Source organism: Barbatula barbatula (assembly GCF_947034865.1).
Source record: "Barbatula barbatula genome assembly, chromosome: 2".
In the NCBI taxonomy this organism is placed as follows: Eukaryota; Metazoa; Chordata; class Actinopteri; order Cypriniformes; family Nemacheilidae; genus Barbatula; species Barbatula barbatula.
This window is the reverse complement of record NC_136767.1, coordinates 32,107,200-32,132,177: the sequence shown is the minus strand read 5'-3', so window position 1 is coordinate 32,132,177 and position 24,978 is coordinate 32,107,200. Positions and strand designations below refer to the sequence as shown.

Genomic DNA, 24,978 nt, shown 5'->3' with positions numbered 1-24,978 from the left:
TGAGAATTTCCATATCGTAAGAGTAAATGTCCTTAATTTTTTAACAGTGGCTCTCAAACTGGGCAATCCCAAAAGGTATTCGGGGGGCCATTTTATCATTTATAGAAATGTGTCGTAGATGTTATGCATTCAAACATCAGAAAAATAAGACCAGGAACCGAAATAAATAATGTTCCAGCATTGTATAAGTGAGATAAGTTTAAGATTATTAGTCTTTTCTATTGGGAGAGACACAAAGTGATGCACTCTTCAAAAACGTGGCGTTACAACGAAACATTTTGAGAACTAGAAAAACTAGATCTTCACAATTCCTGCACACAATGCGGAAATAATTTCTTTGATATGGCAAAGTTGACAAACGGAGGGTTTGTTTAAATCCCGAACACAAGCGCCAGTAATTCTGGCTTTAGCAAACAGCACTTACGATGTAATCGCTAAATGTGCGGTGTAACTTTACATTAGGTGTCGGTGCCATCTTCGAACAGGAAAGGATCTCATCTATTATTCATTCACAGCACCGAGTTGTCCAACAGAATGACTGGAAATTCATCCAGTACGCCCCACACCACACCGAACACAGAAAACGTCAGCTTGATTTAGTCTGCAGAATATCTGAGCATACCGTAATGTTAATAACAATGGCACACATTGTTTCGGCAGATCACTCACGATTGTGATGTGTATTTCTATGTTGTTCATGTCAAAGTCATATTCATCCATCACTTTGTTATTCACTTTTACTCAAAAAACATCACAAGCAATTTATCAAACAAGAGCAACATTATTGTCACAATGTTGAACCTTGAAGTGATACTTCATCTAAAAATGAAAATTCTGTCTTCGTTTACTCGCCTTCGAGTGGAATTGAAGATTATTTTTCTAACACAATTGCGTGTGTCAGCGCGTGTGTATATTGTGCTCTGCGCGTTTGGCGTTGTGTTTTATGCATGAACCTGTGTGCGTGTCTGTTTTCTGTGTGTTTACTTTTAACTTCAATGTTTTGCTTATAGTCAATATGTTGAAAATTGTGAGAAGCGCTATATAAATAAAGCTGACTTGACTTAACTCGACTTGAAAAATGCAGATATATTATTTCAAGTGTGGAATAAAGGAAAGAAAGCCATAGAGAGACTGAGTTTGCAGAGAACAGGATGAAACGAATGTTTGGTTAAATATGACAGTGTTTCATCAGAAAGGCTTTTATAGAATATAAGACATCATTCATCACTCCCTCTTTCACATCCAAACACCATTAAACAGCGTCTGCTTTCCCTTCACATACATCTTGACTATTTCAAAAATACAGCTGCTTTGACATTTCTAATAAATGAATCTTTCAACAAGGTCTCTGAAAGTCTTCAGAAGGGTCACGTGACCTCAACATGACCCTTGAAGTACATCTTTACAAAGTTACACAAGATCTCTCATAGTAGCCATTTAAGATTATGTTTGTTAAATAAACGCCTCGTATTTTGTAGGTGATGACAGGACGAAACATGTTCATTTATCTATCCTGTCAAGGTCATCACTCTCGACATCGATAATCCTTTCTCACCTGAAGGATTCTGTGCCTCGAAATCTAGCGAAACGCATTTGCTGCTGGACATTAATGTCGGACTGATTGATCAATCAATGGGATGCTGAAGTTAATAGGCTGTTGTCCCAGTGGGTCAGCGCTGGCAGAATGAGTGAGATGGGTTCAGAAGACGCAGCATCCGTCCTGCATGTGAAACCGAGGATTAAGGGTGTAACAGAACGGACTGCGGGGGCAAACGCATCAGAGCGGACACACGCAGAGGCGACGTGCCTCGCAAACCAAAACACCACTACATCACCCACTTACAAGACAAATGGGATAAAACACAAATACTCTCTACACACAAACACACACTAGGATAAAAGATTCAGTGGGGAAAAATACTAAATATCTTTTGTGATCAAGTTAGGATTGCATTCACACACAATAATGTAAATGATATAATCATTTGTTCACTATCCTGTCATTCCAAAACTGTATGACTTTCACTCTTCAATAAAATTACCCAGAACAACCTACTTTACTGCAACCAGTCTGGCTTCAAGAAGGGTCATTCCACTGAGACTGTGATGCTCTCTTTCATTGAAGCCCTGAGACTGGAAAGAGCGGCTAACTAATCTGAAACAAACAAAAAAATCTAAATTTCAAATTTATCTCCCCACCTATACTGCCACATATTTCATCTCTTTTTTTTACATAAAAACAATTAAAGTAATTTAGATGACATATACATATATACATCTACCCGTTCTCATCGATCTGCGTAAATCGAGCTGTTGTAAAACTAACAGTACTGTTTAGCATGTTGACAAAATGTTTAAATGCTCTCCGGCCAACTTTCTTTGGATAAAAGCGTCTGCCAAAGGAATAAATATAAATGTTGCAATATCGTGTTTTACGTACGGATTCTGCATGCATATGAAGCGCGGAGAGCAGCCATTTTGAACGTACGTGAAGAGGAAACATTGAAAGATTTTAAATAGTACCGCTAATAGGATGAATTGCTGTTTAATATGCACACAAACTCAAATTGGCATATCATATGCACGCAAAAATAGGCGTATTGTATGCACGTACAATTGAACCTTGGCGTATGTATTACACGATATTACAACAGGGCAATTCCAGCGTTATGGATGTGACATTTTGCGTTATAGACATGACATAAACATGCTCAAAGAATGTATATATAACACATATATATATTTTTTGGACTAAACCCTCGTTGATAGAGTCTAAACATCAGAAAAATCTCAGTCTTTGAACAAATTTTCGGTTTAAAAAGGTCAATAAACATAAAAATGGACACAGTTTTTGGGAGACGACAAACTTCGTCAGATTTCTGTGAATTAAAATGTGTAAACCAGAAGCAATAATAGCCAATGAAAAGATAAGGGATGCCTCTTTATAGAACATAAAATAGTTACTTTATTTACATTTTCATGTGTCCATTCATGAGAAATATGTGGCGGATGTGATAATCCTGAAAGTAGCACTTCCCTGACAATGGAAAATCATGCACTAGAAATAAAAAACAATCTTTAGAACTTGAAGAGAGATCTCACATGGGAATTTGAGCCACTAAATGTTGATGTATGTGCTGTAAGCATAGTAAAAACTGTTGGTAAAAACGTTGACTTTTTCAAATAACACAATGCTGGGTAACTATAGCACCAACCCATTGTTGGGTTATAGATTACAAGTTTGACCAAACTGTTGGGCTGTGAAATAACTCATTTGTTGGGTTATTTTTGCCAATGTTGCTTTATTGTTATTGTTATATTTGTTGTTTATTTTTATTATTAACGTGTCAAAATATTTATGGAAACGTTCGCTTTAAATAATGAATTGCAATAATGGTAATATTGGATGCTTTTTATGGACTGTCAGCTCGATTAAACTTAAACTGATGCAACATTGATAGCAAAACACGTGACATAGAAATGACTCTCCTGACGTGAAGCCCAACTCTAAACCGACTACATCTGATGATGAGTTTGTAAAGATGCATCCTGATGTTGTCTCATCCACAGGTTATACAGGACATGGATTTCTGCCATAATAAGGTCATGCAGAGGTTAACACAATGATGAAGTTTTCTGAACAGCAGACGCACAGCCATGATGCAATAACATGCTGTGAAGGCAGAGCATTAGATTTCGTTGTGATTTTTCTCATCTCACTATCTATTGTCGCAATATTCATAAAGAAACTCTGAAACAAATACAGATTCAATGTTTCTATATGCAAACTTTGGCTCGTGTGCGTCTCAGATATTTCTCCTGAGAAAAAGATTCAGAAATCTCGCTTAAGTTTGAGAAGAGACGTCCAATGTGACAAACCGAGCTCAGATTTCTCAAGTCTGAAATCAAAAGTCAATATTGTTCAAGATCTCAATATGAGCTTAAACGTTTCTCATCAAATTGACTCAAATCCAAATGTGTTTTAACAATCACTCATTTGCAATTTTAGGACAAACGTCTGAGTCTTGGTTGAGTTGAAACACAACCGAGAATCTCAATAACATTTCCTCTAGGCTGAGGTGATGTTGTTTAAAAGCTGTCGACACTTACATTTCAATAGAATGGGGAAGTACATCTCACGTTATTGTGCCGGAAAGATAGTAGAGGCCAAATAGAGCCATAAATTATTCAACAATAAAAAAGCGGCTCTTTCTATTTTCATGGCTCTCAGAGACAATCTCACCTCCGTGTCCCAAAATATTCCTCTGTTCTCAGGAAGCGAGAGGCAAGGACGCAAAGGTAAGATTAATGAAACGCTGAAGGTCAGGGACACACAATACTCGATTAGGACACACAAACCGTCATCCATCCGGCCCAATGAAAGATGCCCGCTGCAGTCATTAGCCTGGACACCACAGGGACACCCCACTCTCAAACAACTATCTCATCTGGGCCACATTAGATCTCAGAATACCCAGATGAATGACAACGACGGCCCCGAAATGTGAAGTTTAAATCAGGTCAGCGTTAGCGGAATTTCTATCACAGGTAGAGAGACTTTCTATCACTTACTTCGTGTTTATATTGCATTCGCTTTAGCGGACATTTCAGGAAAGAGTTCGGTTCAGCTGCATTCTGAAAACATCGTGTACACAACCACACACACACACACACACACAGAATGGAAATATACCTCGATCACACACACCTATACAAGAAAAACACACACATCATGTTTTATGAGGACTTTCTCTAGATATAATACAGTAAATATTTCACTCTACAAACTGTATTGTCTGCCCCTTTGCCCTAATACAGCACTTTTACATAAAAAAAACATTCAGTTTGGTTTATTATCTCCCCACAATGCAAGATTTACAATGAACCACTCTGTCAAACACACACGCGTGAGCAGAAAATGTATGAAAGAGCAATTCAAAAGGAATTAGTCTGGGTTAAGTGAGGTTAAGTGTTTTGATGCATCCTAAAGTCATTAATGCCATAAAGCACACACACGTGCACACACACACACAAAACCATTAAGTGCTTCAGAGCTCATTTGAGGCACTTAAACACACTGACCAAACACAATTTGTTAAATAATACCGCTTGAAAATATGCTTTTCTCACGTCGTTTGATATACATGAATATATTTTCAAATTTGGCGTATCGAAGGGATAGGTTAGAAATAAATTATGGATTTGTCTGGATATTTCTAAAGTTATAAAGCCAATAATAAATATATATTAGCAGCCTAGTGGATCTGTATATAAAGTGTGTAAAATGTGTTTGATACAATAAATATTGCTGGCTTCACAATCATGATATTATTGCCTTTTTCGAAACAAAAAAATGAGACTGAAAGATAATTTCTGAAACAAACAATCTTCAATAACATTTGTTATTTTGTTCAGGAATTCACAACATTTAAAGATTAAAGGAACATTCTGTATGGAAATGAATAACAACCGAAAATTAAAACATAATATCATTGAGACATAATTACAGGTAAAGGGATAGTTCAGCCAAAAAGTCAAATTCTGTCATGAATTACTCTCTCTAGTTGTTCCAAACTTGTATAAATGTATTTGTTTGGTTGAACACGGAGAAAGATATTTGGACGAATGCTTGTAACCAAACTGTTCTTGGACCCCATCGATTCCCATAATGGGAAAAATGACGATGGTGTTAAAAGTGTCCCAGAGCTGTTTGCTGTGGTACATTCTTCAAAATATGTTTTTTCTGTTCAACAGAACAATATACAGTATAAGTACACAATATATAAGTATTTTTTTCTTACTCTGATAGTCAGTGGGGTCCAATAACTGATTGGTTAGAAGCGTTCTTCAAAATATCTTTCTCTGTGTACATCAGAATGAAACAATATATACAGATTTGGAACAAAATGAAGGTGAGTAAATCAGGACAGCATTTGTGTTCTTGGGGTGAACTACCCCTTTAAGAAAATAATCAAGAAAGCTAAACCTTAAAGGGATAGTCCACCCGAAAATGAAAATTCTGTCACGAAAAACTCACCCTATAGTTGTTCTATATTCCTATAGTGGAATAATGTGAGCAACCGACAGTTCTGAAGCATCATTGACTGCCATAGTAGGAACATTTTAAATGGTATTCAAGAGTGCCCCAGAACTGCTTGTTTTCCTACATTCCTCAAAATATCTTCATTTGTGTTCAGCAGAAGCAAAAACAAACTCCTACTATGGCAGTCAATGGTGCTTCAGAGCTGTTGGTTGCTAACATTATTCCAAAATATTTCTCTTTGTGTTCAACCGAACAATGAAATTTAAACATGCCTGTAGGGCTGTGCAATATAGAGAAATTATCGCACATGTGCATATCACGATGGTTTGCGATAAATGAGCTATTTAATTCTTCAAAACGTTATGTAAGGTCAAGTATCTATCTGGTCATAGTATAGTATCTATCTGGCACGCAAATGTTAGTTGGGATGTGCGTGCGTCCGCGTCGCAATTTGTTTTTATTATTTGTGTTTGTTTACAAAATGATGCAACAGTAAAACACGGCTGTTCACTTTCAGAAGTTGTAGTGATGCTTTCTTTTTCCTAAAACAATGCAAAATATATGTTGGTAATATCATTTCTTTAATATATTTAAATTCTATTTAAATTGATTGTAGAAAAATAAAGGTCTTATCCCATATCGAATATCGCAATTGTTTAGCATGCAATCGCATTTTTCCTCGATATCGTCGAGCCCTTCGTGGATAACAACTAGAGGGTGAGTGAATCATGACAGAAATTACATTTTTGGGTGGAGTATCCCTTTGGGAGGAGCATTTTAAAGCAGTAAAAGCAGAAGACAAAAAAACATTGTTGGCAGCTTAACTAATAGAAATGAAAAGACAAGCTTTTGTATCACCGAAGCAGTACAAGACAACTTTAGGTATCGCGATATGTCACACAATATATCGTTACACTCCTAACACAAATGCACTAGTAAAAATCCCATGTAAAGTTTATTTTCAGCGATGTGTCACACGTTCTCTGCTGATGTGTCTCGCCCGTACCTCCATCACTCCCGCCCCCCCAGCTGCGGCCCGTCTCTATATCAGTCAAATCCCAAATGTAACTCAATGCGCCCCGTTTCTGACGATTTTGCAGGATTTATTCAACGTGAAAATGCAGGCAGGTTTAAAAACCAGTGTTTCTGTGACACCACCGAACCAACGCCTGACACACGGACCGAAGGGTTCTCACACTTCTCAAATCTTATCTGATGTCCCGCATGTGTGACAGCGTCTGGTATTGATATAAACTGACATTGCACAATGTGTGAATGTGCCGAAGAGCATCTCACGTGCACCGCACTCGTACAAGAGTCAAAACCTTTCTTTGTTCAAAATATCTCCGATTTCCAGAATGTCTTTAAACTCAGAAGAAACTGTGTAAGCATGCAGACACAAGACGAGCGTCACGCTGTGCTGTACAGCACTATATACAGTACATATCGCTTCTGCTCGTAGGTTTAATTTAGAGCTCCATCAAGCTTTCATGAGCTATGAAAGAGCAATCTATACACTATACACATCCTACACTACAGCATAGCACACACATCCGCACACACACATACACACACACTCACCGTCAGGATGAAGACACAAGAGAGACAAGAATCAAACCCCTGATCCACCCCAGTCACATGTGCATCTGTTTGTGTGTGTGTCAGTGTGTGTTAGTCTGGGTGACAGTGCATGCAGAATCAGACCTAGATCCCAACAACTGAGAGAGAGAGAGAGAGAGAGAGAGAGAGAGAGAGAGAGAGAGAGAGAGAGAGACAGAGAGACAGAGAGACAGAGAGAGAGAGAGAGAGAGAGAGAGAGAGAGAGAGAGAGAGAGAGAGAGAGAGAGAGAGAGAGAGAGAGAGAGAGGGCAACTCCCTCTCCACATAAACACATCACGAGTGGAAGAGGAAGAGAGAGATAAAGAGTGAGACATTAGAGCAAATGTGTGTGTGTGTTCACAAACACACCATTAAAGTGCTGATCGCCCGGCCCGCCCTCACTCAAGACATCACGGCGCTCGCCTGGACTTCCATGTCCGACTGAATCCACAATCATTAACGTCCATCACGCTCACACACACACACACACAGCGATGCTCTCGGCTCTGTTTGCACTGTTTAACAGGCAAACTGTAAATAAACACAAGCGCACACAAACACACACACGTCTGTTTCACTATATTCTCAGAATTCCAGCATTTTCAACTAATGATACTTTCTATACCCCAGACGCTACACCTACACTCTTACACAATCCTGCTGACACCATTAGATTTAACCAAAACATGATTTGGTCTATTTGAAAGTTTTACCGTACCAGTAAGGACATTCATCATCATGTGTGTGTGCGTGTGTGTGTGTGTGCGTGCGTACTTACAGACATTCTGTAATTAACATTTCATATTCCTAAATCAATTTCTTAACCAGTCTGTCGATGCTGACAACACAAAGTGACAATATCGTAGCTTTTAAGAACATATTTGGCATCTTAATTTAACTGTATTTCAGACCAATGAGATTGACCGTGGGCGGGGCAAACCGGCATGACGTCACAGAAACTGACGACAAGGTTTCAGAACATAAGCACGGATGAACAGAGAGTTTCCTATTCAACATCTGAATGAATCGTAAATCAGTATTCCATCTTGTCCTCAGAAGTCACTTTGACTGGGAAAGGGGGCGGAGTGTAAGCATCACATGAAGCATAGCTGTCAAATGAAATTTGTGTGACATGCATTCAGATAACTTTCTTAAAAGATCATTGTGTCTCGCGGTTGACGTCACCCCTGGCGTGACACATCTCGACACGACATACACAGAATAACAAATCACATTACACTCGCTACGGCGAACACAGACTCATGAGTCACGAGTTGTGTCGTCTTCTTCAATCACACTTTATACTTGATGTCTTTAAGTGCTATGAAATCACATCAGGAAGAATTCCACACAATGTACTCATCGTTCGACACAAAACTGGCTAATTTTTTTTGCTGTGACCGACATGAGGTACATGACAGCTCATGACGACAAACGGACGGTTTTCTGTACGGTACCTTTGGGAAAATATTTACGCTTCGGTTTCGGTGTTTTTCGACAGATGTTTTAGAAAAGAATAAAAATAGTGTTACCTTTATAGTTTACGATATAGTAAATTGTACTGTAATATACTATAGTATCGTATAGTCACTATATTACACTGTAAACGTGTTTGCCATATTTATGCAGCTAGTTGCCAGTTACTTACTGTAGATTTATATTTATCTCATTTATTGGCAACAGTTTGTTCAAGGATAAATGAACATTAAACATTAACAAGTTTTTACCTTAAAAAACACTAAAATAACAGCCTCGTGCAATGCATTCTGGGAACCAGAAATCCACATAAACCTGTGTCTGTTCTTTTCTAATTTAGGTTCCCAAAATGCTTAGCATTTTGTCCTGTAAGGATAAAGACTTGTTAATGTTAAATGATTATTTATCTTTGAACAAACGGTTGCCAGTAAATGACATAAATGTAAATCTACAGTAAGTTACTGGCAAACTGCTGAACTACAGAAATGTTTAACAGTGTTTCATAGTATTATCTATGTTAAAATGATCAACGGGAGTAAATACGGTAGAATACTACGGTTTCTTCTATAGTAAGGTTAAAACATTATAGTTTTGTCACAGTTTACTATAGTAAACGTTCACTATAATATGTTTGCATGTGGCAAAACAAGTCCCATTAATGGCGTCTGTCGATTCTCTCTGAAGACTGTGGGAAATGTAAAGGGTTGTGCAGTCAGACATCACGAGACATCACGCCACTGATCTGTGCATGTGAAAGATCATTCAGACACTTGATTTAAATATTTACTACTCTCTTATCTACATCGTCTCATCTGAGTGCCATTCATAACCAATAAACACACACGCACAACATTAGAGACTTTCCATTTGCTCAGTCGTCTTTAGTTGATAGATACATAACACTAAACTTCATAAACATCATTCAGTGTGTAAATATGCCGCTGGGACAGGTTCACGTCAATATCAAACATCACAAATATCACATTCGTCTCTCATCATAAAATGAATAAAGTATGAGGAATCGAAACGCTGTTAAATCAATGATTCATTGATGCGCTTAATACATGCATTTATCATATTTTGAGTCAACCTATGATCTGTATTAATAATTCAAACAAAATGTACTAAAATAGAACGAATGTGATCAATGAAACACATAAAACGATCGTCAATAATCAACAATTATCACCCATGCAAAAACTTCGAACACGAAATAAACGCCAACCGGTCAAAAGCAAACAACTAATAAAATGTCAACAAGGTGCTTTGACAAAAACTCAGGATAAAAGCATCTGCTACATGAAGAAATGTAAATGCATATGTCCAGGTCACAAAAACATTCACCATGGTTTTACCATAGTAAAAGTGTACGACTCAGTTTTTGTTGTTTTATTTCTCAGATTAATAATCATCTGTATGATCAGTTTTATCACAAATACCAAAGTTAAACAATGCAGAAACACAGGGTTTCATCTGAGATTACCGTACAGTAACAATGTTCTTTTTTGCTTAAATTTCATGAGGGACATGCAAATGGAGAATAAAGCCCATGCGTGGTCCCGTCAGCAGTGGAGCAGGTGTACCTTAAAAATGGGCATCTGTCCGCTGTGAGCGTGTGATGAATCCCGGAGACGTCTCCTTCAGTGTCTTTATCCTTTTGGAACGGTTTAATCTCAATCAGACTCTCTGCTTTCTTAATGTTCACACTGTCTGTCTGAACCTGTTTCACACTCCACACGCCGATTCATCCCGAGTTACACTACATTATTCTCTGCAGTCTGCGCGCTGGTGAGTGTGTGTTAACAGCTGCATGTGTGCCAGTGAACGACTGGAGAGAGAAAGCCAGCGAGCGAGAGAGAGAGAAGACAGGAGGGCTGCCCATGTCCTCTCTCTCTCTCTCTCTCTCTCTCTCAGGAGACGGGCCCCTGTCCCGCTCCATGTGATGTTATTTTTAGAAGCAGCCCAGCCATGAATCAAAGTGTCACAAAAAGCAGCAGTACATGTCGTACATGCGACGGTATATCAGTGGTTCCCTCAGTCCCACATTTCATCAGAGAAACTGCAGGATGTTTTAGTTTTGTGGGGGTTTGTACACCGTGTTCTCATAAACAGGCGTTTTATCAGTATGTGTTATCGTGAGACACATCCTCTGTTATGATCCATCAGTTATAATAAAGAAACATGAAGCCACCTGATCTCTGATCGATGCGAACTGAAGCAAGGTCGCGTGTCACATCTCTGTCCGCTCGATCGATGTTGTTGTAATGTCTCATTACTTTTAGTTTTCTGAAAGAACAGCGCCCACAAACGCTTTATACAATATCATATGTTTTTACCTAATAGGACATTTTATTTGTTTGCCAGCATCATGCAATGACATTTAAATGGTCCTTTCAGGTGGGACATTGACTTGAACACCCACCGAATAACAACACTCATGATTAAAGATTTGCACTTGCTGCAATACGTGCATCAACAGAACATCAAAGTCATTCAGTCATTATTTATTCTCCCTCGTGTGCTTGGAAAATTGTTTGTGAGTCTCTCTTAAGTTGAACACGGAAGAAGATATTTGGAGAAATGTCTCAGTGGTTGACACTGGAAGTTCAATGTAATTCTTCAAAATATCTTCTTTCGTGTTCTGCAGATGAAAGAAACTCACACAGGTTTGAAATGAGGGAGAGAGATTTTTATTTGATAGATGAATAAATAGGGGTTATGTTGCAACACATGGCACACATCCAGGGTAAACACACACATTTCTATTGTGTTTGTGTGTCCACCCACTCTAGTGTCACTGAAAGATTTTCCCTGGTGTCCAGCATGACGCAACACCGGTCAGTCAGTGAGACAATCGAGTGGTCAGGGGGTATTTTTAGCCTCTTCCACGACTGCAAAACAATGTTTGTATATAATCCCAGAACATAAAACAAGACATTAGTGAAACGGCATCTCACACACGTTTATGAAGTTCTCCAGAGCTCACGGATGAAAGCATTCAGCATTAGTAGAACCGAAGTGTAAATCTTTGTGACGTGCACCTGTATGTGCCGACAATTCTGCAGTAGGGCAGAAAATTGATTTTCATGCACACATAGTTCCTGATTTATTTTCCCAAATAAAGGGTTTTAATGATCGCGTGCACTTTATAGACATGCTGTGGGTGGGGAAAACCCACAAATAGGACGGACGCACTATGCGTTCATAAAACATACACTTTCAACATCTAATATTTCATCATAGTTTCGCTTTCAATTCGGTTACCCTTTTGGCATGTTTTGGGCATTTGAGCCAACAGATCTGTTTCTTAATGATAGTTCGCCTAAAAAAAAGATGCAAACCAACGTGTGTTTTTTATTTTGTGGAAAATCTTGATCTTGGCTAAAATCAAATCATTCATGTATATAGCTCATATAAAAATTGGCAATAGAATCTCTCAATGGACACGAGTCTCACAAGAACCAAGAGTGGACAAAACATTAAGAAGTCCTTGTTGTGTGCTCCAAATAGATGTTTGGGTGAACTTACTCTATTCTTGACATTTCATCTCAAAAACAACATTACAGCAAACTCGACGAATTATGACTCAATAATAAATAACAATCGGTATCATATTCTTAACCAGTCCTCAAACCCTCAGACAGATCCGACTTTCTCATTTCTGGTCGCTTTCATCATTAAAGCTTCTGTTCACAAGGTTCTGTCCTCTATGCTTTGGCAATCTTGGGGTAAAAGGCAAAGGCAGCTGAATAAATTTGCCTTTGACTCAGTTCTTATCTCTGGAGACTGTAATGCACTTCAGATGCTCTTTCCAGAAGCTCTGCTCTCTGTGTTTAACAGCATCAGCAGCATCGGCAGCAGCGAGTACAGCGCTCACTGTGCAAACACTCTGAGTAACTCCAGGAATAGACCTTGTGTTATGCAAGCGAGAGGACGAGAGCACAAATACCCATCAGGTGATAGTGTGCGTGATCGGCAAAGAGGTCAAATGCCACCAAAACAACCTAATAACCCGAATCACAGATATATTCCTGAGCTCAGCGTCGCTGTCAGCTTCTACACAGAGAAAATGAGCTTTGAATGCAAAGAAATCTATCTTCTTGATATTTTACAAGTGTATTTTCAGTATATGAGTATTTCGACTTTTTAAAATATCAAAAATGTCAAGATGACTCTATTTTTGTGTTCCTGGGACTCGGGAATCGAACCCATGATCATTGAGCTGCAAACACAATGCTGTTTTGAAGCTACAAAACATGTTCACAGGATTATTCGGTTTAGTTTCTCTTGATCTTGTTCTGCCTCCGGTTCCCTTTCTCTCCTTCTGCATCAGTACATTATGTATCAGAACGTAGAGATGATCAGCACATGAAGTGGGCAAAAGGTTCAGGTAGTCTCTTGTGCACGTTGCCATGTGCAAATTACCAAACAGCAAAATCGCCAGTGATAAAAAGGTTGAATTAGCACTCACAGTGTATATATAATCCACACTCTCAAAGTGTGGATTATATATATACACTGTCAGAGTTAATTTGACCGTTTTCAAATACACATTTGACATTTCTAGAAGGAAAAATTAATGTATACAACAAATGTATTTACTTAAGGAACCATTTGCCAATTGAATGTTAAATACTGAAAATAGTCATTTTATTACTTGTGATAATAGTTCTGCGGTCTATTGAATTCTTCTGTTAATTAAAGCCATCATATACACAGTCATATCTCGTGGCTTATATATGCTGTATATATGTATATATGTATGTTTTTAGGCATATTAAACCACTGAAGTTTTCATTTAAAACAGCAGAATTTGCAAAACATAAGTAGTTTGCATCTCTGATATCATTACCATTTATCATTTTTGTAGTTAACTGTTGGCTTTATGTTGGCCTTCTCACTAAACAGCCGTCATGAGAGCTGCCTCTTCTTCAATTTGATTAGCTGAACGTTCTGTCTGTTTTTGTTTTAATGGCTTAAATGCTGCTTGGCCTCTGTAATTTCATTGGCTGGGATTCCATAAACCCTGTTGGATTGGTCAGTCTGTTGAAATTGTGTGGCTCCACGCCAAAGACACCAAATGGAAAGCCTGCAATCTTTTGTCAAAAAAGCGTAACGGCTAATGTTAGCGCCGTGGCTTCAGCAGAACGCAGGAAAGGAGACCAGAGCGTACCAGCCAACTTCAAGCATTGGAGATGACAGCGAATATCAAAATAATGCCATAAATACCAAATATACATGTACACTGAAATACACTGAAAGCCCCACAGATTTTCTCTAAAGCTTGGTGGATTTATTTGAACAAGGCAGAGGCAGAAGTAAAGAAATAGGACAGTTTTGAAAGACATTTTCACACGAGCGTCACCAAATGGAATAGCAGAAAAGCTTTACCGATCACTCCCGCGTCTGCCATATCTTCAGACAAACAGACGGTCCAGTCCCAAACTCAAATCATTCTAATGTTGGTGTGTCAGGATGCTTAAACGAACAGCTCAGTGTGTATTTCACAGGGTTTAACCTAAAAGCATCTTACGCTCAATACTATCATGGCACAGAAGAAATAAACTCTCTGGCAGTTTATATGGATGTACAGAATTCTGCAGCACTCGCATAAAACACTGCTGATGCTCTACTATTCTAAAACTGCATCAGACACACTGGAAGCGCAAGCACATACAGTACACACAAATAATCTGATAAAGGCACAGAACAGACGGATCTAGTGAAGCCTTTACAAGTCTCCCCGTCCCTCATCCCTCCGGATTCAGTGACCAAATATCTGTCAACACATCTGTCTTGCTAAAACACTGTCTGTCGTGAATCTTTAAATATGTTTTCTTCACTTTTGGTTGTTTGTCTGATCATTGGAACACTTTTAATGTTCCATATTTGTTATCTTCATCCAACAGTTAGACATTTCTTGCTATGCTTGGATGGTTGTTTGTCTTAATGAAGGCCTATTATCCATGTGCCTCTGGGAAAACCGTTTTCCAAAACACGGGCCAATGACTGAAATTCTCACAGTTAATATGTCAGCTGGAAACTGTAGATATGACACAAAGCCAGCAGTGAACGTGTCATGAAATCACGAATCTCAGACTGATGGCCATTCCACATTGAGTCCGAAACCTTCTCAACAACATATATCTTGATTTTTTTGGTACTCTGTGATTCTTTAACAAAAACTTCAATTTCTTTAAAGGTGTACTGAAGCAAATGCACACCTTTGAAAGGTCCAAGTTAAAGAAAATGCCAAATGGAGACAAAATTAAGAGTTTGGTTACAAAAATCTTATTTTTTTGTTGCGCATTCACATTAATATTAATTTAATGGTCATTTTATAACCAAACTCTTCAAATATAATTACAGTTTGTCTGTGTTGCCGTGTGTCCCTCTATCCGAACATTAACATGAACCTCAAGGTGTCCCGAGTCTGTTCTTCATAAACTTTAGTGTGTAAACTTTAATATTTTATTTTGAACTATTTGGATGTGAAGTGAAAGGCTATAGTTGTCTCCTTAATACTTTAGCAGATGTTTAGTGATGATGTTTGCTAGAAATGTAATTGTGGTTAGTGAACAGTATTTACTGACCTGCATTTGAACACTGACCCCATCAGTTGTGTCGCTTCGTGACGCTTTTTCTTCTCGAAGGAGTTTTCATTAAGTGTGCTTTCTCTCTCTTCACGTTGTGACTTAATGTTTTCAGTTCATTTGTATGGAAGCGCGTCACACAGTCGACGTGAATTTTGGAATTGTGGAAAATATTTGGGCCAATTATCAGAACTAGATATTAATTATATTAAGTGCACAATGTGGAAATAATGTTGTGTGCATAAGGAGTTATCATATATACGAGTTATTATGTGATATATGTGAAATTTTTAATTTATGAGGATTTCAATTTGCCTTTTGGAATAAATGAAGAGTTTGGTTCCAAAATGTTTAAAAGAAAATCAAAAATCATGTTTTTGTAATGTTAACATGTTTTTATTGTGTTAGCGAGCTGTATTTTCTGAGTTATTATGCCTGAAATCAAAACCAACCAACTGCAGCTGGATTGATGGATGCACAATACAAAACTGGAGTTTTGGAACCAAACTCTTCAAATAATGTTAAACAATGACAAAACATATTTAAAATCCACATTAACTGTGTAGGATCGGTTATTTCAATAGCTAAATGGATTTAAACAATATAAGAAACACATTTTTGGAATAGTGTGTAAAATACAAGTTATTAAAATCCCCTAATGATTTTTTCCGTCTTTCTTCCACGGTGTCTTTGGTGAGTGTAAATGAATTTTAAATCAATTTAATAGAACTGAATTGTCGTTTAATAACTTATAAAGTAGTGCACCGGGTGTCAAATATTGGAAATCTTTCTAAACGGGCACGTGTTTTTAATTATCAGGCAACCCTCCACACAGCTGCTTCCGGTGTGTTTGATTGGGGCTGGAGCTTAAATGTTCAGGACAGGAGCTCGTCAGTTAATAATAACGTTACTGGCAAACATTGAATAGTACAAATATATGAAATATGTCAAACTAGAGGTTTAAATCAAACGTAATACAAAAATAGAAAAACGGAACAATTATTATTAAGATCTCTAATGATACACGACTCGCTTCTCCCGAAAGTCACGTAAAAGTCCTGTGCGAACACGTGTTCATTGCGTCATCATAGCGCGTCCATGACACCGGCCGCATCAGAGCGCGACATGGCCGCTCTCGCAGCGCTGACACGCAATGCGTGGGTCTGTGTTGTTCTCGTGCTGGTGTTTCTCGTGACTGCAGCGTCCGCGCTCATTGAAGGGCTGTACTGCGGGACCCAGAGCTGCTATGACGTGCTCAGCGTGTCTCGCGACGCCGGCAAAGCGGAGATCGGACGCGCGTACCGACAGCTGGCCCGGAGGTTTCACCCGGACAAATATCAGCCCGTCGGGGCCGACGAGAGCCGAGAGTCCGCTCATGAGAAGTTCCTGCTGATCGCGACCGCCTACGAAACTCTGAAGGTAAACAGACTCAATGGGTCACTGGCTGAAGCTTTTGGGTTTAAACCTCAGACGGTCTGTCACCACACAGATAAAACTTAGATCCTGTTTCCTGCTAATGACTTCCGTTTCAGTTGTCACTTCAATGGTTTTTTATTTAAATGTAACAAAAAATGCAGATTTACATCATAAACTGACATGTGACATTGAAAATCATGTGACAATGTAAATTCAACAATTTCAGAATAGACAAATAAGACAACAACAACAAAATACTATATTTATATAGCTATATTGTTACAATTTTATTCGTATAGCTAAATATTTATATGTATAGCTATAATTTTGCGTGTGTGTGTGTAAAATAAAAGAAATAAACAAACAAACAAAAAATTAAGAAATATTTAACATTTTGAATAAGCACCGTATTATTGGGAAAATGGCATAATAAATTATATTTATCAAATAGATCAATAAGATTTTAGCTTTCTTACTGTTTGTTTTTGGTAGAGCTTTTATGTATTGTCTTAAATCAATTTTAAATTCAACAAACGTGGGGATTTGAAAACCTACATTTGTGAACAAACTTTTTTGCTGGCAAAAGTAAATAGTTAATCAAAAAACATTTTGACCATCTCCTTCATAGTTTCCATACTTGATCTCAGTAAAGGAAAGATCACTTCTACCATACTTGGAATTTTCCCCAGAACGCACTAGAATATTTGCAATTAAAGAAAATATTATGTTCTGTATTTTCTGGAAATAAATTGCAATTTATAATTTCAAATTGAAATCTATTCTTTAGGAACTCGCCAGATGGGCAGATGATATTTAAAATCTTAAAATGGATTTCTTCAACTTTAGGTTGAATTGGGAACTTTAAATAAGTGGTTCTAATGTTTCAGTAATTTTTGGTCCAAGAAAATATCCTTCTTCCAGGTTCTTCCAGACCTATAAGGGAAAGTTGTAACTCTAATAAAGTGGTCACAGTAGCTCCTGGTGTCATCAGAAGAGACAACAGAATGCTGTGAATTGACCAATCACAGTTGAGTGTTCCAGCTGAAAGTTATGGGTAATCCTTGTATTTTTCAGGATGAAGAATCACGTAAGGACTATGATTACATGCTGGACCATCCAGAGGAATATTACAGTCACTACTACACATACTACAGGAGAAGACTTGCTCCTAAAGTGGATGTTCGGATAGTGATTCTCGTGACCGTCTGTGCAATCTCGTTGTTTCAGGTAAGAACCGCTCTCAATAAAAACTATAAGGCACAATAAATTGATGTTATTAATAATAGACACAACAAAAACCTGCCGCATTATTGCACGGTTATAAAGATTTGTATGCTGTTTCTATGTGGTTTGTTAAACCTGAGCTGACCTTGTAACTTTCCACATTTTTGTGTCAGTATTACAGTTGGTGGAGTAGCTACACAGAGGCCATCAACTACCTGATGACGGTTCCCAAGTATCGCATCCAAGCAACTGAACTAGCCAAACAACAGGGTCTGCTGAACCGAAACAAAGAGAAGGGTAAGAACCGGCGATCCAAAGAGGAGATCCGTGAGGAAGAGGAGCAGATCATCAGAGACATTATCAAGAACAAGATCGACATCAAAGGAGGCTATCAGAAGCCCAACATCTCTGACATTCTCATGTGTAAAATCATCTTATTTCCTTATCACCTGTGTGTTTACGTTGCGTGGTACTGCTCGTGGTTTTATCATTTTACGCTCTGCCGGGAGGAGTACGGCGAGCAGGAGAAACTTTACCTGATCCGTCGGTACATGAAGATGTCACAGTCTCAGTTCGACAGTCTGGACAACAACCAGATAGAGGAGTTTTTACAGAAAGAGCTCTGGGTCAAAGACAAGTATGAGGTCAGTTTATATGGAGACTTTTACTTGCTTCTAATCAAAATACATTTGAAGGTGTTTTGAAATGTATGAATCAGAATTTCCAATAAGAAAATTTGATCGTTTACTGGATGAATTGGGAATAGTATTTAATGTAAGAATATGAATATACAGAAATGTTGAACTAATGTGATGTGCCTCATGAAACCAGAACTGCCCTGATGTATGTCCAATCCATATTTGTCTGGTCTTTCCTACTGTTTGTCTGATCTGTCCCACTTTCTTTTCTGATCTGTCACGTCTGTCCGATCTGTCAGTCCGGCTGTTCTGTCTGATCGCTCCAGCTCTCTGTCAATCTTATCCCTACCTATGTCTGATCTTGCCAGCTGTTTGATTGGCCGGCTGTATGATCCACCGAGCTTTGATTTGTTCCGATGTCTGTCAGATCTTTTTAAGTCTCTGTAGTTTTCAGTATGTTTGTGTTTATCTGATCTGACCGTTCATGGTGTGTGTGTGTGTGCGCGTTTCAGGTGTACAGAGTGGAGCAGGAGGAAGAGATGAAGTTGAAGATGGCCACAGACTCCAGGTGGAAACGCTACAGACGCTGGATGAAGAGCGAAGGACCCGGACGTCTCACGTTCGCTGACGATTGACCTCACACTCTGTGGCAGGTGTCGCCACACATGGACGTCCAGAAAAACGAGCTGAACACACGCGGCTCTGCGCTCTTGTTTACACCGTGCATGAGACTTCAGTGTGCACATGCCTTTTCACATGATATCAAATGAGGGCCATTTGACAGGTTGCTGATTCATGTCTTGAATCGTGGAATAAATAAAACGACTCGCTTAACTTGTGGCTTGTTTAAGCAGAAGCTGTCTGGACACGAACAAAAGTGTCACAGCAAACTGCTTCTCCCAAATACTGTGTAATTTTGTTAACATCATCAGCTCTTGAGAGTCGTAATCTCAATGTGCAATGATAAAAGTCATATAGAGCTGTTGAGTTACAGGCTCCGGTGGTTTGTTAAAGCTCAGTATTATGAAAGGATTTTAATGGATAGATGTTGTTTTGGTTAGCAGGATTGTTACAGCATACGTTCTTTGTACACGAGTATACCAGAGCCAATGATGTCATGAATGTAGACGTGACCAGCAAGAGCGGATGAGATGCAATAATAAACCTTTATATTGTGTTGGGAGATTAACCACAAATGCACAAAGATGAGATCTGTCCCAGAGGGACTCGTGACTGAGCCTTCTGTCAATGCCTTGAGAAACAAATGTAGTTGTTTTATTTATTCTACCCCTGTATTGATTTATCTGCCTGACAATGTTATTAAAATCTATATTATACAGGTTTGTGAGTCTGACTTTGCTTCGTTGTTGATTCTCTTTCTCTCCCCTTTAAAGTGATCCTTCACCCAAAAATGAAAATTCTTTTATCATTTGTTCACCTATATCAGTTTATATTATTTCAGAACACAAAATATATTTTGAAGAATGTTTATAACCAAACAACACTTGACTTGTATGAACACAAAACCACAGAGGCATTTCTCAAAGTATCTTCTTTTGTGTTTCACTGAAGAAAGTCGCATGCAGGTTTATAACCACATTAGAATCTCATGGCATTGATATAATGGAGTAAATATAATACACCCAATTGTTTACGTCATGGTAAACATACCCAGAGATTGATCACCAGACTATTGGTTTAACTGTTGCACACAACCAATGCAGTTCTTTAATCTCTTGTGCTAAAAATAATACAAACATATACAAATAAACACATATTATGATCCCTTATCATTTGACGCGCAAATGTTTTAAAACTGTATTTATAGCGTATGAGTTACAGAACCATTTTTCAGAATCTATCAATGCATTTCTATAAATAAAATAGATTTCTGGAGTAAACAGTCATTGAACGTGCTTGTGTTTCTGTTCTCTTCTGTAAACGGACGGTTCACATTCAGATATTTGAACTTTGGATCAGTGATGCGGTCAAATGGAAAAAGATCTAAGGTTCAGATCTCAGGGCTCGCACACACTCCACCATGAAAAAATGGTCCATCAATGAAAGGGTCTCTTTTATAATCCGCTGAAAAATGTTTCAACCTAAATGAAGAAAAAAACAGTTTAGGTATTTTACCACCGATACATTAGAAATTAACATTATCACAAAGAAAAAGCTTCAAGTCAGTCATGTTACAAAGTTTATTAATTAAAAAAGTTCATGGATCTGCTCTGTGATTTATACAAATTTGCATTCTAGGCAAGAGAACAAAATAACTAACACAGTAATGTTATTCATTTCGAGTCAAAAATCCACAAAGCCTTTTAAACTCCATACAAATGTGTGCCTGTGTGTGAAAGCCCAGCTAGTCATTTCTTTTGTGATTTGCTTTTTCTACATACTGTATTACAAATTATAACCTTTATATCTTTAATATTGTGTGAGTCATGTCAAAAACTGAAATGACTTTGATGCACAATATCTCAAAATTAGATCACGAGACCTAATTCATAATCTCATGATTTTCACAGACAGTGTGAAGAGATGTGAGAAAGATCGACTGCACCTCTGTCAGAAGCTTGGCCTGTGCACTAGGATCCTTTTCAAACTCCGCCCGGACATCTAAAACCAACACAGGAACCTTCTCCAGGTGCTCAAAATGAACCCTGAAGAACATGAAACCATCAACACAGATGCTGTAATCTTCAAATAAACGAAAGACGTTGTGAACCTCGACAAGAATAAAATAAAGGACACGATATGAGGACTCACTTGGTAGTTTTGTTGATAAGCCAGTTTTCATGTCTCGTGTGAAGTTTCTCCAGGTAATCCAGCCGAATGCCCTGTTCCTCTGTCCTGCCCCGTCGCCCTAACCTGGCCATGCACGTCTGAAGAATACAGCATCACCATTCAGCTATACACACGCAATTACACTTCACATGTGACATTCGCTTTTATGTAATGTGTTTACTGGGAATTGATGTTGCTAGGAAATAATGCTCATCTTACATTGTCTCCTCTGGGACAAACAAGGCCTGGCTGTGCATAACATATCAAGACATATTACAGTTTATGTTTTTGGCATGGCTGCAGTTCTGTAGAACAAACAGCAGGACCAGAACTGTCTGTGTGCAGACCTGTGGAGATGCTCGGAGATATATGATGCCTTCCACTTGCATCTGATGACCAAACTGCTCAACAAGAAAGGAATGCCAATCCTGATACACGGCCCACTCTGTTGAGTTTATGCAGCCCAGCTCGAACATGTTTAAAGCAAAGATGTACCTGACAGAGGAACAGACACAATCGGTTACTAACAGGGATGAAGATGAATCTGGTGCTGGATTAAAACAGCTCTGTAGAATCACCTGTCGCTGTAGACTGAGCGTTCATACACCTGTACCGGTGTTCCTCTGGACTCCAGTAATCTGGCAGACGGAGGTTCCAGGTGGGTCCGCAGGCGACTCATGCATGAGAAGGTCTGGAAGGTGTACGACCAGCGCTTTGGATCCTGATACATCATCTGTAACAGGTTGCTGCTTGACTGCAGGGGACCAGACAATGACGGTGCAATTCTTTGTACATGTCACAGAAAGTAAAACAACTTAACAGCACTATGAATTAGGGGTGCCACAACATACCAGCATTGACAATATGCATGTTCCAGAGATGTGTGTGACTGCTGTAGTAGACTGACCTGAGACATGTGATCCACGCTTTGCCATTTGCTGATGGGTTCTGATGTCACCTCCCAGTCCGGTCTGGCATTCTGTAGCAGTCGCGCAAATGTTGACTTCCCCACCGCTTGACACGTTCACAAAGACACACACTTATTACTATCACGCTAATACCGTATGCGTCTGATAATAGACAGATGATCGTTTTAAGATCACATTTTAAGATCAAATATACATTACTGAGGTCACTGACGTTACATCTGAAGACTTGCTTAAATGTCTGACATTGTTTTGCAGACAAAATTATTATGGTTCAAACATAAAAAAGCTAACGTTTATATATAATACAAATGTTTTTGAAGTGAATGGACGGAATAATGAAGTATCTTTCAATAAGAACTCAGAATAGCAGTGATCTAGTTCGGTGCTGTCGACTGGGCGAGACCTCGAGAAGCTTTGCCGAAAACAGAATTTAATGTGACAACACTGAAAGTTATCAAATGAAGAGTTTGGTGCCAAAATGAGATGTTTTTTTATTATTATATACTATTATGACTATTAATATAAATCAAACCACAGTTGGTTGGTTTTGATTAAGGCCATAATAACACAAAAACATTATATATATATTGTGAGTTCTCATATTTTGGAACCAAACTCTTCAAAAAAAAAATGGTTCAGATTTTTTTGTCATGTTGTTGAAGAATATCTGACATCTTCTCCAAGCTCAAAGATCTGATCATTCATTCAGTACCTGAATACAAAAATAAAAAAACTAGGGCCCCAGGGGGGCTCCAGAATGGTTAAAGGGGTCCCCGGAAAATGTTTGTAAAACTCTATACTGAAGATTCTTCCAGTTTAACTTCTTCGAACAATACTTGTCTTTATAATATCACACTTATTATTTGTCTGACAGTTTAAATGCTTCTTTATACAAAAAACGTATTTTAGAAAGGGGGTCCCTCGCGATAGGTTGGGCATATTCTAGTTTGAAGACCCCTGGTCTAACTGACGTATTTTGAAGAGTAATGTACTAGTATGTTTCAATGTGGAAACAGTTGTATATGTTCGTATAAATGTTGTACACTTCTGTAACGTTACTTTAATTAAAAAAAGTTTCACGGTGGAAACTCATGAATATGCAAATAAACTCCGCCCACAGACATATCAGAAACCGAAAATATGTAAACATGTGCGAGCTTAACGAAAATAAACCCAGTTTACCGATGATATAGTCAAACTTAGTGATGAAACGATTCACCGTGAGCCGGTGGAAAATCGATTATAATATGTGACGATTCAGATCGGTCGATACGTTAAAATAATCGCAGTTCGTGTTTTGAAATGTTTTTTTCTGCAAATTTGGTAAATGTGAATATGCAAATATTTAAAAAAAATCTTAAGCACAGACAAAGTGTTAGTTTGTTTATATTAAAGAGACTTTTGTAAAGTTAATTGTTTTGCTTCAAAACTGCAATTTAGTTATCTGACATAAAATACAACAATGCGCAACATTAGAGAAATAATAAAAGGGCAGTTGTTCATCTTTTATTTGCCTTAACTCATTCTGTAAAAATCGTGAATTAAATCGCATCGCGAGATCAGAAAATCGCGAGCTGAATCGTTACATCACTATTGACAATATAGTGATACAAATATTCGACCTAAAAAATAGGAATTCATAATGTAATAAAATTACGTTAACACCAAATTAACATACCAATATTTCCCTCTATGGAAACTCGCTTTATTGGCTGCACGGAGCTGGAGAAAAAGCGTCCTATCGTCCTCATAAGCATCATCGTGATATAAAACAGATGTTAAATGCATTCATGTGTATATGCAATAAAATGTGTTTAATGTCAAATCTATAAGGTTCGTCTATAAACTCTTCGAAACTACAATATTTTTTATACATAAACGCACATTGTATTTGTGCACAGAACTGATCGGCAGCAAGCGCACTTCCGGTTGAATGGCGTAATTTCAAAATAAGAGTATACTTTCCTCCCATTCTGTGAGCTTTCGAAATCGCCACACACACATCCGTCCGTTTCCACTGTCCTGGATATATAAATTAAAATTCCCAAAATAAAATAACGACAAATCCAGTTCAAACGTTTTTAAATAATAATGCTTGTTTTTTGGATCAAACAAAAAACCCTAAAACGCAATATAAATGCTATTGGTTGTCAGAAACCTTAATTTCACCTTCATTTTAACATTAAACTTTATCTCTGAGACTGGAATGTATATCAACTTTTTTCTGAATATTTACAAGAGATGCTCCTCAAAACAAATCTGGTTTTAGA

The 24,978-nt window shown here is 38.1% G+C and overlaps 3 protein-coding genes across 3 annotated transcripts in view; 1 reads left to right on the top strand and 2 right to left on the bottom strand.

Moving 5' to 3' along the window:
• Positions 1 to 10,972, bottom strand: part of rgs3a (regulator of G protein signaling 3a) — a 43,370-nt gene extending 32,398 nt beyond the window's left edge. The window contains exon 1 of the mRNA XM_079483563.1: positions 10,702 to 10,972. Coding sequence (XP_079339689.1) covers positions 10,702 to 10,716 — 15 coding nt within the window. The 5' untranslated portion in view covers positions 10,717 to 10,972. The remainder of the gene's footprint in view (positions 1 to 10,701) is intronic.
• A 5,539-nt stretch (positions 10,973 to 16,511) lies between these two features.
• Positions 16,512 to 20,887, top strand: dnajc25 (DnaJ (Hsp40) homolog, subfamily C, member 25). The gene is made up of 4 exons (XM_079449714.1): positions 16,512 to 17,130; positions 18,202 to 18,354; positions 18,525 to 18,995; positions 19,502 to 20,887. Exons 1-4 carry the CDS (start codon positions 16,810 to 16,812, stop codon positions 19,622 to 19,624), a joined length of 1,068 nt encoding a protein of 355 aa, XP_079305840.1. The 5' UTR covers positions 16,512 to 16,809; the 3' UTR covers positions 19,625 to 20,887.
• dguok (deoxyguanosine kinase) lies at positions 20,690 to 24,710 on the bottom strand. Its single transcript, XM_079449725.1, has 7 exons — positions 24,387 to 24,710; positions 22,687 to 22,793; positions 22,358 to 22,533; positions 22,127 to 22,274; positions 21,762 to 21,877; positions 21,556 to 21,655; positions 20,690 to 21,091 (listed from the first exon to the last, which is right to left on the bottom strand). Exons 1-7 carry the CDS (start codon positions 24,466 to 24,468, stop codon positions 21,065 to 21,067), a joined length of 756 nt encoding a protein of 251 aa, XP_079305851.1. The 5' UTR covers positions 24,469 to 24,710; the 3' UTR covers positions 20,690 to 21,064.
• Between the last annotated feature and the right edge of the window lie 268 nt (positions 24,711 to 24,978).

Coding starts and splice junctions, on each gene's coding strand:
- dnajc25 (XM_079449714.1), top strand. CDS start 16,810: ATGACACCGGCCGCATCAGAGCGCGACATGGCCGCTCTCGCAGCGCTG. Junction 17,131..18,201: donor CCGCCTACGAAACTCTGAAG/GTAAACAGACTC, acceptor TGTATTTTTCAG/GATGAAGAATCACGTAAGGA. Junction 18,355..18,524: donor GTGCAATCTCGTTGTTTCAG/GTAAGAACCGCT, acceptor TTTTTGTGTCAG/TATTACAGTTGGTGGAGTAG.
- dguok (XM_079449725.1), bottom strand. CDS start 24,468: ATGATGCTTATGAGGACGATAGGACGCTTTTTCTCCAGCTCCGTGCAG. Junction 22,794..24,386: donor TTCCATAGAGGGAAATATTG/GTATGTTAATTT, acceptor GAACGTGTCAAG/CGGTGGGGAAGTCAACATTT. Junction 21,656..21,761: donor CTTATCAACAAAACTACCAA/GTGAGTCCTCAT, acceptor CATGTTCTTCAG/GGTTCATTTTGAGCACCTGG.